This window comes from Vulpes lagopus, chromosome 21 (genome assembly GCF_018345385.1).
Source record: "Vulpes lagopus strain Blue_001 chromosome 21, ASM1834538v1, whole genome shotgun sequence".
Taxonomy (NCBI): Eukaryota; Metazoa; Chordata; class Mammalia; order Carnivora; family Canidae; genus Vulpes; species Vulpes lagopus.
This window is the reverse complement of record NC_054844.1, coordinates 31539201-31554838: the sequence shown is the minus strand read 5'-3', so window position 1 is coordinate 31554838 and position 15638 is coordinate 31539201. Positions and strand designations below refer to the sequence as shown.

General features: G+C 41.4%; 1 protein-coding gene across 16 annotated transcripts in view; it reads left to right on the top strand.

Annotated features, from left to right (window-relative positions):
- The first annotated feature begins 1315 nt into the window (after positions 1 to 1315).
- The window catches only part of KIF21A (kinesin family member 21A), a 147646-nt gene continuing 133323 nt past the window's right edge, over positions 1316 to 15638 (top strand). For 6 of the 16 annotated variants that reach the window (XM_041735851.1, XM_041735861.1, XM_041735859.1 and 3 more), the window contains exon 1: positions 1319 to 1527. In XM_041735851.1, the coding sequence (XP_041591785.1) occupies positions 1484 to 1527 (44 nt within the window). In that variant the 5' untranslated portion in view covers positions 1319 to 1483. Of the gene's footprint in view, positions 1528 to 15638 lie in introns of all 16 variants that reach the window. The other 10 variants (XM_041735864.1, XM_041735856.1, XM_041735855.1 and 7 more) reach the window with 5 other exon arrangements.

Genomic DNA, 15638 nt, shown 5'->3' with positions numbered 1-15638 from the left:
ACTCACCGTCTCTGCTCTCTACCTCCTGTCCACATGTCTGTTAAGACTCAGGGGTATGGGATTTAGGGTCAAAATATCTTTAAAACTAATATATATCACACAGGCCTTCCATTTAGGAGCATTGAACATTTTCTGTTTGTCCCAGAGTGTGCGGCCTCCTTCCCCTCATGCTGCCGGATCCCTGCTGACTGGAATGCTTAGGTGTGCAGATTTAGGATGTCCTAAATTAGGGGCTGTGTCTTTATTTGGACGGTGCCACTTCATCTATTATACTGTTTTGTATGAACCCACATGTTTATTCAGAGAAATGTACGGGCCAGTCCACAATAGATACTCTGTGGCGAAGCCAATAAAGGCTGTTGCCACAGAGCTATCCAAAGGCATGTGGAAGCACAATAGTCACAAGCAGCAACCACAATGGTTCAATGTTGATAGAATCCCGGGATTGGGAGGCGCTTTTTGAAGGCCAGGAAGGGAAAAAAAAAAAATTAAAAAAATCAGTTTGTGAGGATTCACTACAGACAGAGCAGGTCTTGGTGGATGTTCAGTTCTGGGGACACTGGCAGTACCAGGGTGCAGTTCCCTTGGCCGTTTAACAGAAACGCATTCAGGCGTCCCGGAGTAAATCGTTTCCATGTTCTCCGCGGGCTGGTAAACAGGCGACGGGCTGCGGGACAGACGGCCCAGCTGCCCCGACAGCGGCCAAGCCGGGGAGCCGGTTTAGCACGGCCCGACGGACTGACGGACGGACGGACGGACTGAGTCCCGGGAGGGGGGCGAGGGGCTGAGCGGGGACGACAGGGGAGGGGGCGGGCTGGGGCAGGGGGTCAAAGTCCAAGCCGGAGCGAGGACACTAAGCCCAAGGGAGGGACAAAGCCGCACGGAGAGTGGCCGCCCGCCTGCCCGCCCCAGGCTCAGGGTTGAGAGCAGGGCGGCGGGCGAGCACCCGGGGGCCTGGAAGCGCGCACCCCCGCCCCCGCCCCCCTGCCCGGCCGCGCCAGGCAGTGCCCGCCGAGCGCAGGGCGGGGCGCGGCCCGGGGGAGGGCGAGCTGGGCCGGGCCGTGGGCCGTGGGCCGCGGCTGACGCAGTGCGGGCCGCCGCCGAGCGAGGGCCCCGCCGCCCAGGCCGCGTCCCCGCCGGAGGGGGCAGGGCGCACTTACCGGCCGTCAGGACGCCGCGGGCGGCCTGCGGGCTCCGCCGCCGCCGCCGCCGCCGCCGCCGCGCTCGCCCGTCAAGCGCGTCGTCCCCGCCCCCAGGACCTGGCGGGGGGGCAGCGGGGGAGAGGGGCGGGCGTCCGCCGGCCGTGAATCACCTCCTCCTCCTCCTGCCTCAGCGCCGCCGCCACCTTTCCATTCAGTCGCCCAACATGGCTGGAGCGCGGCGGAGGTGAGGCTGCCGCCCCCTGTCGCTGGTCGGCTGCGCCCGAGCGCCGCGCCTCCGGCCGAGCCTCAGCTCTGCGGTGCCGCGGACGCCGGCCGCCGGCATGTGGGGCGCCCCGGACGAGAGCTCGGTGCGGGTGGCTGTCAGGTGAGGACGGGCGGCGGCGGCGGCGGCGGGCGGGCTGAGGGCGCGGAGAGGACGGCCGGGTCGCCGGCGGCCGCTGAGGGGGCGGCGGCTGGCAGCTGGGTTCGCTGAGGCTGCGGGTCCCGGGGCGACCCCGAGGCGTTTGCAGGTAGCGGGCGGCTGCGCGACGCCGGGTCCCCGCGGCGCCCGGACTCCTCCCGGGGGGGGGGGGACGCCCTCGGCGCCCGCCCCCGCCCGCTCTCGCGCCTGAGGCACAATCGCCTCAGGTGGGGCGGCCCTGGGCGACGGCCTGGCCGCTGTGCCGGGTCGCCCGGAGGAGCTGCCTGCTCGCTGCGCTGTGGTGGTTTTTTTTTTTCTTCTTCCCATCATCATCATCATCATCATCATCATTATTGTTTAGAGAGCGTCTGTCATGTGTGTGCAAGCAACTGAGGCCTTCTGAGGCAGGAGACAAAGCGGCTGACGGCGGCGCTTCCAGATGCAGGGTCCAGATGCCTGTGCGAACGGAAGGCGCCTCCAGCATCCCCGAGACGCGCGCAGCACAGGCGCGGGGGTGGCCGTGGGAGCCACACACGGCGCCCTTGGGCGCTGGAATGGGAATTCGCGTTCAGAATTCTATCCCCTGCTGATAGGTCTGCAGAAGGAAGGGACTCCTTCAGCCAGTGGAAGGGTTAAGGGGGTGCCGGGGTGACTGGGTTAGGCGGGTGCATCCGATACAACGTTAGGCAGGGCCTGGGTGTGAGCTTTGTAAATGCCACATGCATCAAAATTGCATTTTGGTCAACGCCAGGTAAAACGCGAGTATTGAATGTCATTTGGACACTTTGGATACATAGCAAGAAGCCGAGGTCTGACAGTTGCTTATGGAAAATTGCAGCATCATCGCTGAAATATTAATGAAGCATTCATGGTGGAGTAGGTGCGTCGCTTTCACAGCTCCGTGATGGCCCACGGTGGATCCGCTTCTCTTTATACTTTAAGGATTGTGAAGACCGTGTCCTTGGAGAAATTTGAAATGATTGAGGAAAAAAAAAAAAAATCCTTCACTCATGTAGCCTTTCTGGAAAGGTCTTTTAAAGATCCTTTCATGTCAGCAGTGTTTTAAACGTGGCAAGTCTTGATTAGGCATAGAAATGGCAGTTTTATATGCATTACAGACTAAAGATAATACAAGTTTTATATTCTTTATGTGCTAAGGAATGACATAAATTTTATTTTTTTAAAGTTTGTTTATTTAAGCGATGTCCACACCCAGCCTTGGGCTCGAACTCATGACTGCCAAGTTCAAGAGTCATGCTTTTCCGACTGAGCCAGCCAGGAGCTCCAGAATGACTTGAATTTTAAAGATTTTTTTTTTTTCTTTTATGGATCAGGAAATGATCACCTGTGGAGGTGACAGTTTTATGACTGTTTAGAATAATCTGTTATAAAGCCTTTGAAGTTTAATTTTGACATTTTTGGTTATTCCGAGGCTACTTATCCAATTGTTGGATTAGTTTGTTTCTCCTAAAAACACTACTACCTCTCTTTTGGCTTTTTAATGCTCGTTAATGACTGTGCCGTTGCAGAAATCCAGGAAGAGGCAGTTTTGTTAGCAGATCTGGTCAAGGAAGGTGAAGAGGAGCATAAAACAGTAATGATAACAAAAAATTAGGCTATGAGAGAAATCATTTTTAGAGATTTAAGATTTTTATCTGTGAATTCTCTAGAATATCATAGGGCAGCTTATTTGCCATGCCATTAAATATGATGATTCTTGCACTGAAAGTGAGCAGAGTCATGGATGGCCCTAAAGTGATGTTGACAGATAAATAATTTATATTTGATTTATAAATAAAATATATTCATAAATGATTTGTGTTTATTATGTTTGTGCTTTTTAAGTGGTAAGTGTGGGTCTGTTTGTTTGGGAAAGGTCTACAGAAAGGTTAACAGAACTTGGTAAACTGCATTGTAAAGGTCCTTTTGTCTTTCTTTCATTAAATACACTGAATAGATCCACTCTCTAAACTTATTTTACATAGGGTGATAATAGCTTATGTTTTTCTAGCACTTTGGTATTTATAAAGTGCTTGGAGACATCTTTTCATTTACCACAAATATTTGTTGAACATATATCCTCATCTCTGATTATTCTGATTCTGAGTTAAAACACCAATCATTGTTGGACAGATATCATGTGCTAGGGTCAGTGCTGTCAAGATGTTTTATATCATGTAAAATTTCATTTATTCTCCATAACAATCTTTGATTTAGGTTCTGTTATTATGACCATTTTACGGATGAGACATCGAAAGATTAAGTGACCTATTTAAACTACTGGATAGCTAGTAATAGAGCCAGTGTTCCAACCTAGACATATTCTTAGCCATTGAACCTACATAGGTGAAAGGCAAGAACATACTTCACAAAGCTTTATTTAGCTGAAGGTCACTTACCTTTTCCTGGTTCTGTATTAGCTTAGTTACAAATGAGTGGCTTTGACAAGTTATGTATACCTTGTTATTGGTAGAAAAGATAAAATTCAGGAAGGGAGGATCTGAACTTGGTTAAAATATTTCCTCCAATTCTCTTTAATCTTTACAGTGTCTTCCAATTCTATACTTGTTTGTGACAGATTTCATCAGCAGGATAAGTAAATCAACACATTGACACAAACAGAGGCATTTGACTTGTTTTTCTTCTTCAATGAGTAATGTAATAACAGGTATAGGGGATTGACTCTACTGTGAAATGCAGAAAGTGTCCTAGAAGTTCTTGTGTTTTGTTAGATGTAGAGACTCTTTTTTTTTTTTTTTTTAATTTATGATAGTCAGAGAGAGAGAGAGGCAGAGACACAGGCAGAGGGAGAAGCAGGCTCCATGCACTGGGAGCCTGATGTGGGATTCGATCCCGGGTCTCCAGGATCGTGCCCTGGGCCAAAGGCAGGCGCCAAACCGCTGCGCCACCCAGGGATCCCAGATGTAGAGACTCTTAAGGCTGGTGACTCTATTTTAAGATTTCTCTAAATAAGTGTGTGGGTCATATAAAACTTTGGGGTTAAGAAGTTCAAAAGAAATTTCTTATTTAGGGAGAATTTTTTTAAAAGATTTTATTTGTTTGACAGAGAGGGTGCATGCACAAACAGGGGGAACAGCAGAGGGAGAGGGAGAGGGGAGAAGAGGCTCCCTGCTGAGCAAGTCCCAACTTGATCCCAGGATCCTGGGATCATGATCTGAACTGAAGGCAGATGCCCAACCAACTGAACCACCAGGTGCCGTGGAGAATATTTTTTATTCAATTTCTGAAAATTTTTTTTGGCAGGGTATATCTGAGGTATTTTGCAGGGTATCTTTCATTGAAGTGCATATGAATTCAGATAACAGCCCTACTATTCAACCCATGTGGCTGTTGAGCATTTGAATTCTGATTAATGCTACTGAGGAACTAAATTTATCATTTACTTAATTTTAATTAATTTAATTGTAAAAAACTGGTCCTTTATTTAGTTTTTGGATAACTTTTTTTTTTTTTAAAGATGTTATTTATTTATCTACTCATGAGAGACACACACAGAGAGAGGCAAAGACACAGACAGAGGGAGAAGCAGGCTCTATGCAGGGAGCCCGATGCGGGACTCTATCCCGTGACTCCAGGATCACGTCCTGAGCTGAAGGCAGACGTCCTGAGCTGAAGGCAGACGCTCAATCACTAAGCCACTCAGGTGTCCCTGGATAATGTTTTTTTAAAGACTTATTCAGGGCAGCTCGGGTGGCTCAGTCGTTTAGTGCCACCTTCAGCCCAGGGCCTCTCTGTGTCTCTCATGAATAAATGAATAAAATCTTAAAAAAAATAAAAGATTTATTCGTTTATTAGAGAAAGAGAGAGGTGGGGAGGTAGAAGGAGAGGGAGAGAGAAAATCTCCAGCAGTCTTCCTACTGACTGAGGAGCTGGATGAAGGGCTTGATCCCACCACCCTAGCCAAAATCAAGAACCTGATGCCTAACTGTCTGAGCCATCCAGGTGCCCTGTTTTGGGTAACTTTTAAATATTCTTTTTTTTTTTTTTTAAGATTTATTTATTTATTTATTCATGATAGACACAGGGAGAGAGAGAGAGAGAGGCAGAGACACAGGCAGAGGGAGAAGCAGGCTCCATGCCGGGAGCCCAACACAGGACTTGATCCAGGGACTCCAGGATCGCGCATTGGGCCAAAGGCAGGCGCTAAACTGCTGAGCCACCCAGGGATCCCCTAAATATTCTTTTTTTAAAAAAAGATTTTATTTATTTATTTATTTATTCATGAGAGACACAGAGAGAGGCAGAGACATAGGCAGAGGGAGAAGCAGGCTCCATGCAGGGATCCCGATGTGGGACTTGATCCTGGACCAAAGGCAGATAGATGCTCAACTGCTGAGCCACCCAAGCATCCCACTTTTGAATATTCTTGAAACAAGTTCATTAATTGGACCTACTTTTTCAACTGTGTAGTTTATATAAATACTGATAGAGTATTTCTGATAAAAATTTAGTGTCATAATTGACATGTTCTAAGTGCAATGTATACATTGGATTTCAAAGATTTAGTAAGAAAAATGAATGCAAATATATTAATAGTGTTTGTATTGATTACACATTAAATTGATTATTTTGATACATTGAGTTAAATAAAATATTAAAATTAATTTCACCTATTTTCCTTTTTTTAAATGTGGCTACTAGAAAATTTCAAATCAAATATAATGTTGCTCACATTAAGTTTCTATTGGCTGATACTGCTCTATAATTTAAAAAATGTGAAAGTAGTATAGGATAAAATTACAGTATAGCAACATAAGTCAATACATAGAAATAAATCATAGCCACCCCATCATAGATCCACACTCTTCTTCTTTTTTTTTTTTTTTTTTTAAGATTTTATGTATTTATTCATGAGGGACAGAGAGAGAGAGAGGCAGAGAGATAGGCAGAGGGAGAAGCAGGCTCCACGCAGGGAGCCCGATGGGGGACCAATCCTGGTACTCCAGGACCACGCCCGTGGGCCAAAGGCAGGCGCCAAACCGCCAAGCCACCCAGGTGTACCCGACCCACACTCTTATATCAAGGAAATGCCAGCGGGGATCCCTGGGTGGCTCGGCGGTTTAGTGCTGTCTTCAGCCCAGGGTGTGATCCTGGAGTCCCGGATCGAGTCCCACATCGGGCTCCTTGTGTGGAGCCTGCTTCTCCCTCTGCCTGTCTCTGCTTCTCTCTTTCTCTTTCTGTGTCTCTCATGAATAAATAAATAAAATCTTTAAAAAAAAGAGAGAGAAAAAAAGAAAATGCCAGAATACTAGGTATCTTTTCTTAGAGTAGTTATACATACACACACACACATAAGACTGGATTCAACCAAGCCCCCCCCCCCCCCACCACGTCTCAGGGTACACAGGTGTAAGAAAGATAGTGATTATGCACTCAATATGGTAGTTGAATTCTCAGAAAATGTGGTAAGTTAAACGGATGGCTTTAGGTAGATGTCATCAACAAAAATGAGCAATGAAGTATATATATTCTATCTTAATATCTAAGTGTACTGAATTGAACTATTCAGTTAACTCAGAATGATAAGATCAATGAAACATTTTGATTCTAATGTAAAATATTATGAGATGATGTGCTTTTTCCCCTTCCCTGTCTATGAATGGTGACTGCAAATTTGAAACTATTCCTTTTCAAGAACTTTAGCTGTTAGAGTATGTCAAGAGCTGGACAAAAATGGAAATACAGAGAGGGCCACTGTGTTTTCATGTCATTGTCTGTGTGGTTGAGCTAAAACCTCTTTGCTTCGCTTTGACAGAGAGCTGTACATATCCTTGACAATCAGTTTGGATTAGTGGCTAATGTAGTCTAATTGGGTTTCAATTTGCTGTGTTTTTACCTTACTAAAGCAGTTTTAAAAAGTGGCTTTGCTGAGCAGGCTTATGAGTGGTTGGACAATCAAAAGCTCATTTTAGGTTTGTCACTGGCACTGCTTTCCAATGTGACCACTCTGGACATTTCTTTTCCCTCGTGCTGAGGTGGCAATATCAAGGTATTACGAGTTGTAAGAACTTTGCATATGCAGTCTATTAAATATGTGATTTTGTTAAACTGTTGGCTCTGTATCTATAGGAAGGAAGTAGTGTAACATTTTAAGCTTGACTTTCCCAACAATGTTTACTTTGGGTACTCTTGTTACTGAACAGGAAACATTTAGTCATTTGTGGTTGCTTTTTCCCATTTTGGTTGTAATACACATGTACAATATTTTATTTGATCTACATTAAAGCTCAATGAGGTAGACTGTTTTACAGATGAAAAAACCAATCACAAATGTATTAGATGACCTGTTTAGGTTTTTCAGCTACTAAGTACCAGAACTAGAATTCAAACTTAGGGTTATCTTACCAATCTCTGTGTATTTTGTTTTTGTTTTTTATTCATTTGTTTTGATTGAGGTATAGTTGAAATATAACATTATGTTAGTTTTAGGTATACAACATAATGCTTTGATATTTGTATGCATTGCAAATGATCAGTACTGTAAGTCTAGTTAACATTTATTTCTGTTCTTAAACATATTTCCAAATGTTTTCAAAACATTTTGTGTCCTAATTTCAATGTATTAAGGATCTTTCAAGCTGAAATGCTTACACATGTGAGGTAAATTATTTGAAACCATTTAATGTTTAGAAAATATAGAAGTAGTAAAGTGAGGCTTTTAGAAATATTTATTTTATGGAAATACATGGTTTCCTGGTGATTGGTCATTTATTTTTTCCTTTTTCTTCAACAAATGTTTATTAAGTGTATACTATGTTCTGGACGCTTTTTTTTTCTTAAAGATTCTATTTGAGAGGGGGAGATCGTACAAGTTGGGGGTGGGGCAGAAGGAGAGAGAGAAGGAGAAGCAGACTCCTTGCTGAGTGTGGGGCTTGATGAAGGGTGCAGTCCCAAAGACCCTGAGGTCACAACCTAAGCTGAAGTCAGACGCTGAACTGACTGAACTACCCAGGCACCCCTTAAAGATTTTATTTTCAAGTGATCTCTACATCCAAAGTAGGCCTCAAACTTAAAACCCTGAGCAAGATCAAGGGTTGTGTGCTCTACTGACTGAGCCAACGAGGCACCCCATGCTGGACACTTTTCAACTGCTGAGGATACGTAGCATGTATGACCTACATGGTCCCTGCTTTTACATCCCTAGCAGTATGAGTCTCTTTAAATGCACAAAATATATTGGAACTAACACAAAATGTAATCAATGGCATGAACTAGAAATGAAAGATAATAGTTGAAGTTCAGTTTTTATTTCTCCTTTTTAAATTTTTTAATATTAATTAATTTATTTATGCGGATTTTATTTATTCATGAGATATATGGAGAGAGAGGCAGAGACATAGGCAGAGGGAGAAGCAGGCTCCATGCAGGGAGCCCAATGTGGGACTCAATCCTGGGACTCCGGGATCACTCCCTGAGCCAAAGGCAGACACTCAACCCCTGAGCCACCTGGGCATCCCTCTTCTTTATTTTTTTAATAGCAGTTTTTAGGTACTATATTCATTAGGAACAGCGATTTAAAAAATGAAAAATGTGCCCTGACTCCAAAGGTATTTCATATAAAAAGTAAACTCCAGAGCTTATGCGTTAGGGGGTTATTATTTATATCATGTCCTACTTGATAAAATATACACGCCCCACTTGTATGTCTTTGAAGTTGGATTAAGAAATAAGGGAAATGAAAGAAGAGCTAGTAGATGATATGAGTTGAAAGTCCATGAAATTATTTTATTTACAAAATATGAGTTGATATATTTTTCTCAAGTTTGGTTTATTGCATTTATGAAGTGTGGTAGACCTGTTTATTATTTGGAACTCCATGAAAGTTCAAGTTTCATGTCCAATTATTACTACCCTTTGAGCTCTTACCATCTTACCTGCTAATTGGTTAATATTTTGATGCATAATTATGGGGTAGAGAATGATGCACTAGAAATTCCAGTTTTGTGAAGCTATAAAAGCAGAAATTATCTTGGCAGTTAATTCCATAATCTGTCCAATCTTTCAATTCTCATCAATTTATCTTCAAAGACATGAACTTGGAATATGCATCATTATGGATGTTTTCCCCCAAGATATGTTACAACCCACTCGTGCAACTCTGACTTAGAAATTATTGTTTTTCTGCCAATGTTAGACATGACCTTCATTTCAGCTTCAGATTAGGAAGGAAAACCACAAAAATGAAAATGGATGCCAGATAATAGGAAGTATTTGTATACAGTGTATCCATAGGATAATTTTATTCAAAATAAAACAGGTATGTTAGTTAATTTCATTGCTTCTCTCTGAGAAGCGGATTTGTGAATTCTGTCTTTCAGCTTGGTTTCCCAGTGGATTAACTATCTAATCTTCTCAGAGTGTTAAAATAGTTTTCTTGTGGCTCAGGCTTTATTTGAAGCAAATGACAGCCAAGCCAAAGAGACAATTTTCATGACAACCTACAATTATTATGAGATATTTCTGTTTTAAGAATTATATATGAAGTTTCTTTGTCTTTTGTTTTTTGAAAGTATCAGACATTTGTATCCTGAAGAGGATTTTTAGTACCTCTCTAATTTTTGATAGATTTTAAAATGGAAAGAACCTGACAATACCAGCTGGTTGAGGGCCCTTCTTTATGACAGTTTGGACAGTAGATGCCCAGAGAAGTTGAGGTAATTGCTTGAGTTCCCACAGATGGCAATTCAAGTCTTCTGTTGATATGTATTGTAAATTTTTTTTAAGTCTTCATGTTGTTCTGGCAGACATCTTAGAAATAGAATAAATTTACGTTTTAAAAAACTACAGTTTTAATCCCATAAATACTCCTTATGAAAGTTAACTTGACATTTGGGTGAGTTCCCCTACTCTTAGTACCCATTATTTTTGCCTTATGGTGGCCGCAATTCTAAAACTAGGACAATGATTGATTCTCAGAGGCAGAGAGAGTGGGACCTCTGGAATAGAAATTACAGGTCTATATTTTGGGGTTCCTCATATAGTCTAACGTGAAGAAATGTCAGAACTGGGCAATAAAAACATTATGGACTGTTTTCAATATTCGCAGTAGCTCAGTAATGTTTTAATGACAACCACTGAAGTATAAATGTGTGTATAGTTTAATTTGGAAACAACGTTCAGGAGGATTTTCTGAATGCTAGCCGTGCAGTCTTCTCCCCCTTCCCTCCCCTAGGTTCTTAAAACTTTTTTCCAACACACTTAAGGATTATAGCACATTCTGGTAATAATGGCTGACTTGCTATGAGCGAGATGGCTGAAGGGTGAGGTAGGGTAGGGGTAGGGTGCAGTCATGTGGGGAGTGAGATGTATTTATTAGGATCTGGAATTGGTGGTAGAAGTAGAAAGCTGAGGGGTTTAAAAAGACCCTTTTTTTTTTGAGGAATACTTCACTTGATAGGTGGTTCTTAAGCTTTTAAATAATATCTTAGCTTTTCCTTTCTTTATTTTAGAAGGAGATAAAGAATACAACACATTTTGACCATAATGGAGCCTGTCATCCATCTAAATGTCAAAGTCTCACCTCTGCTTGAAGCCTTTCTAAATTGCTCCCATGCATAGAAATTTCTGCGTTTTAGGGCCATAGATCTTCCTTATACAAGTCTTCTCTCTCTCCCTCTAAAATTGCAATGAGAGAGAGATATATAGAATGTGATTTTCACTGTTCAACTTGAAATGTTCCCAAAACTCAGAGAATATTTTATGCTTTTTAAAAGAAGATGTTGGGGTGCCTGGGTGGCCCAGTTGGTTAAACATCCGACTCTTGGTTTGGCTCCAGTCCTAATCTCAGGGCTGGTGCTGAGCGCAGACACAGGCAGGTGTGTGCACAAACTCTCTCTCAAGTAAGTAAGTAAGTAAATAAATAAACAAATAATTTTTAAAAATAAAAGAAGGTGCTAACATACTGATAGCATTATTATAATAGAACATTTGAAGGACATCATGGTTTTGGTATTGAAACAAGCAGATATCTGCCTGTCTAGATTGGAATGAAGGTCTTTTGGGATTTAACCCTAAGGCCAGTCTCTTTGGGTGACTGTTCACCCCTATTAGCATCTTCAGTAGGAGCAAGGAACTAAGAAAATTGTTGAGACTTGGTTGTGCCCCACCATGAGCCCAAGGAAGAGCTAAATCAAGGACAACTCTTTGGATCTCTTAGTATGTAGTAAAATATTATTTTGAAATTGAATTTGACATTATTTTCAACTTTGGGGAGCTGTGTTTGTCACTTAGGTATGATGATCTTGTGGTTCTCTGACTATGATGAAGGACATACTTTTTTGGAGTACATATTCATATATTTTTTTAAAGATTTATTTATTCATTCAGAGAGAGAGGGAGAGAGAGAGAGAGGCAGAGACACATGCAGAGGGAGAAGCAGGCTCCATTCAGGAAGCCTGACGTGGGACTCCATCCCAGGTCTCCAGGATCACACCCCGGGCTGCAGGCAGCACTAAACTGCTGCACCACTGGGGCTGCCCCATATTCATATTTTTTGACAACAGTTACATAGTCATTTTGGAGTTGTTCTAAATGAGAGCCTTTTTCCATCAGCAAGCAAGAATATGAAACTTTGGAGAAAGTGAAGCTGTAGTTAATTATTATGATGTGGTATGTTGATCACATGGCATAATGAGACATAGGCCATCTCTAACCTCACTTGTATCTTTTCTAATCATATTTACTTTTTAGATCAAAACTCATTCATTTATTATATCAATATTACATGTCCACTGTGTATTGGAATCACATGAGTTGGAGGCAGTGTGATATAATAGAACGGACATGGGATAGTTAGAAAATTGTTTTGGTCTGGACTCTTACCAGTGATAAACTTGGCTTTATGATTCCTGTGATATTTTCATTTCCACTGATAAGCACAGACTCTACAAATGACCATTTCCTGTAACTGAAGGTGGAGTGTAATACTGGCCACCCACAATATATGGTTAAATGTTATGAGATTGAGGATACTTTTTAGAAAAAGATATATTGATTTATAATTTTAAATTTTCAGCTATATCAGCAGCAAGATAATAATCAATTAGGATAATACAGATATTCATTCAACACATTGATTTAAGACACTGATGGTTAACCAAACACTGGCCCATAACCATTCCATGTTCCTTGAAAATTAGTGCATTTCTAAAGTGCTTATTTTGCTTTTGTACCTCAGTTCAACACAAAACACTTGTTTGAGTAGCCTTTTGGCCACCTAGTCTGCATCTGTCCTGCCCTGAAATGGAAGTTGTCAACTGCTAATTAAACATGAGATCACAGATTTAATTCCTGGTTATTTGGCCATTTAAGGTTCCTTAATCCACATGTGACATCTGTGACCTTGTCAAGTCTCAGTTTAGGCAATACAATATGATACTTTTGAATTTTAGTTTGCCTACTTGGCCTTAGATTGGCAACAAATTCCATCTGTTTGATTATATTCTTATCTGTTTTGTTACATAAGTGTAATTGGACCTTCTGTTACCTTTGTACAGATGTACTTCTTGTCTCTCAGTATAGGGTTTCTTTAGTTATCTTTAGTTCCTAATTTTGTATTAATTGGTATAGCCAATCATAATTTTATTTATCTTGTGTATGTGTTCTATGACTGTAGCTTTCAACATGGTGTAACTCAAAGACTTCTGATGATTTCATACTTTTAAATTTGTGCATATTTTGACATCAGTTGTGTTGCCTCATTTTATATTTCAGTAGTAGGACTCTACCTCATTCTATTTAAAAATAAGCATAAAGAGGGACACCCGGGTGGTTTAGTGGTTGAGCCTTTGGCTCAGGGTGTGATCCTGGAGTCCTGGGATAGAGTCCCACATTGGGCTCCCTGCATGGAGCCGCCTTCTCCCTCTGCCTATGTGTCTGCCTCTCTCTCTCTGTGTCTTTCATGAATAAATAAGTAAAGTCTTAAAAAAAAATAGGCATAAAGAAATTCTGTGTTACTGAGTGCTGTGGTAAATACTGTTTTTCAGAAGCAGCAAGTGAATATTAGTGAGGATGAGTCTGTACAAATCAGTTAGCACTGAATGAAAGTTATCTCTAACCATGTTCCAGAATTCTTATCCCTTTTTTGACCATTATGAATGAAATTATTTTTATATTCAATGTCTGTAACAGATCAATAAATATTGTTATTTTCAAAGTCTACAGGGGTATAATAAGGGAAAATAACACCTGGCTTATATGTTTGTTATAAAAATTAAATATGAATGTATATTGGGCTGCCTGGGTGGCTCAGTTGGTTAAGCATCTACCTTCAGCTCAGGTCATGATTCCAGTGTCCTGGGATTGGGCTCCGGATGGCATCAGGCTTCCTGCTCAGCGGGGAGCCTGCTTCTCCCTCCCTCTGCTATTCTCTCTCCTGTTTGTGTTCTCTCTCTCTCCCAAATAAATAAATAAAATCTTAAAAAATGTATATAAAACCCTTAAACTATTGGCACTTAGTAAATGTTTTGTAAAGAGTAGATACTGCTGTCATTTTTATTATCATTATTTTCTTTGCTAAGCACAATGATAGCTTAGCATCTCAATTTTGATGAAGCAGCCCACAGAGAGTGTGTTGGGCTAGGCCAAATCGATGGTGTACACTGTAATCACTCAGTATGGGACTGGCACATCTAGGTGAATTGGCCAGTGCTATTTTTCACAGCAGCTTCACTGACGTTGAGATGGGATGAGAAGAATCTGTGAGGGGATCAAAGGAAATCAAGTAGCCGTTATAGTTCCCAACATCCCTGCACTCTCAGTTAAAAGCATCATAGTTTTATGGCAACAGTGCCCTGTCTTATCCTAGTATCTATCAAGGGACTTCTAAACACTAGTTGGTCGTGTTTTCACATTCGTTATTAATTTTGTCTTTTTCCTTCCACCCCAAACCTGCCTTAATTATATTTTTCTTTGCATTATGCTTAATGAAAAGAGCAGGGACTCTATGCTCTTTTATGTCACAAGGATTTGAGTTCAAAATTTAAGGATGGCCCCTTAAACTTTATGAATCCTGGTTTTCTCCTCTGTAAAATGAAGTTAATACCCATCTTATAGGGTTGTTAAGATTATATGAATGTTGTAAATGTCTTGCATTTAGAATTGTTTGGGAGATGTTAGATTCATTTTTCTAAGTTTTCCCTTTCTCCTTCCTTTTTCTCTTCATACCACCTCTTTTTATTCTCTTTCTCTCCATCTATCTCTATCTCTCTAAATCTCTGTTTTTCCTCTTTTAGGTAAAACTTATAGTAACTAACCACAATTTCTTTTCTAATCACCTCAAGACCGGAATACTTTCCTTGGTGAGCTCTTGTTTGTAAAACTCCACCTTTGGGGCACCTGAGTTAAGAGTCTGACTCTTGATTTTGGCTCAGGTCTTGATCTCAGGAACCTGGGATTGAACCCCACATCAAGTTGCATATCAGTCTCTGCACTCAGTGGGGAATCTGAGATTCTTTCTTTCCCTCTGTCCCATCCCCAGCCCCCACTCTTTCTTGTGATCTCTCTCTCAGATAAATAAATCTTTAAAAAACGAAAACCAAAAAAATCCCCTCCACCTTCATCTTGATTTCTCTATGAAATAAAGATACTAAGAGTACTAATCTCCTAGGATTGTTATGGGATTTAATTGGCATATTTATAAAGTATTCAGAATAACGTTTGGCATACAGCAGGCCTCAATAAATGTTAGTTGTATTCATTAACTTGCAAAATTTATTTCTTGAACAGAGAAATAGAGGGAGAGGTTGGTAACTTTCAGTGATAGGATGAATAAGGTCTGGGGATCTAATGTATTATATGGTGTCTATAGTTGATAACACTATGTTGTGTAATTGAAATTTGCTAAGAGAGTAGAACTTGAAAGTTCTCATCAAGAGAAGAAAGGGCAAATATGTGTGGTGATGAGTGTGTCAATTAACTTGATGGAATCCTTTGAAAGGGTACACATATATCAAATCATCATAATGTACACTTTACATATCTTACGATTTTTGTCAATTGTATGCAGTAAGGGTGAATAAAAAGGAAGTTAATAGTGCATTTATATTAGATGATAC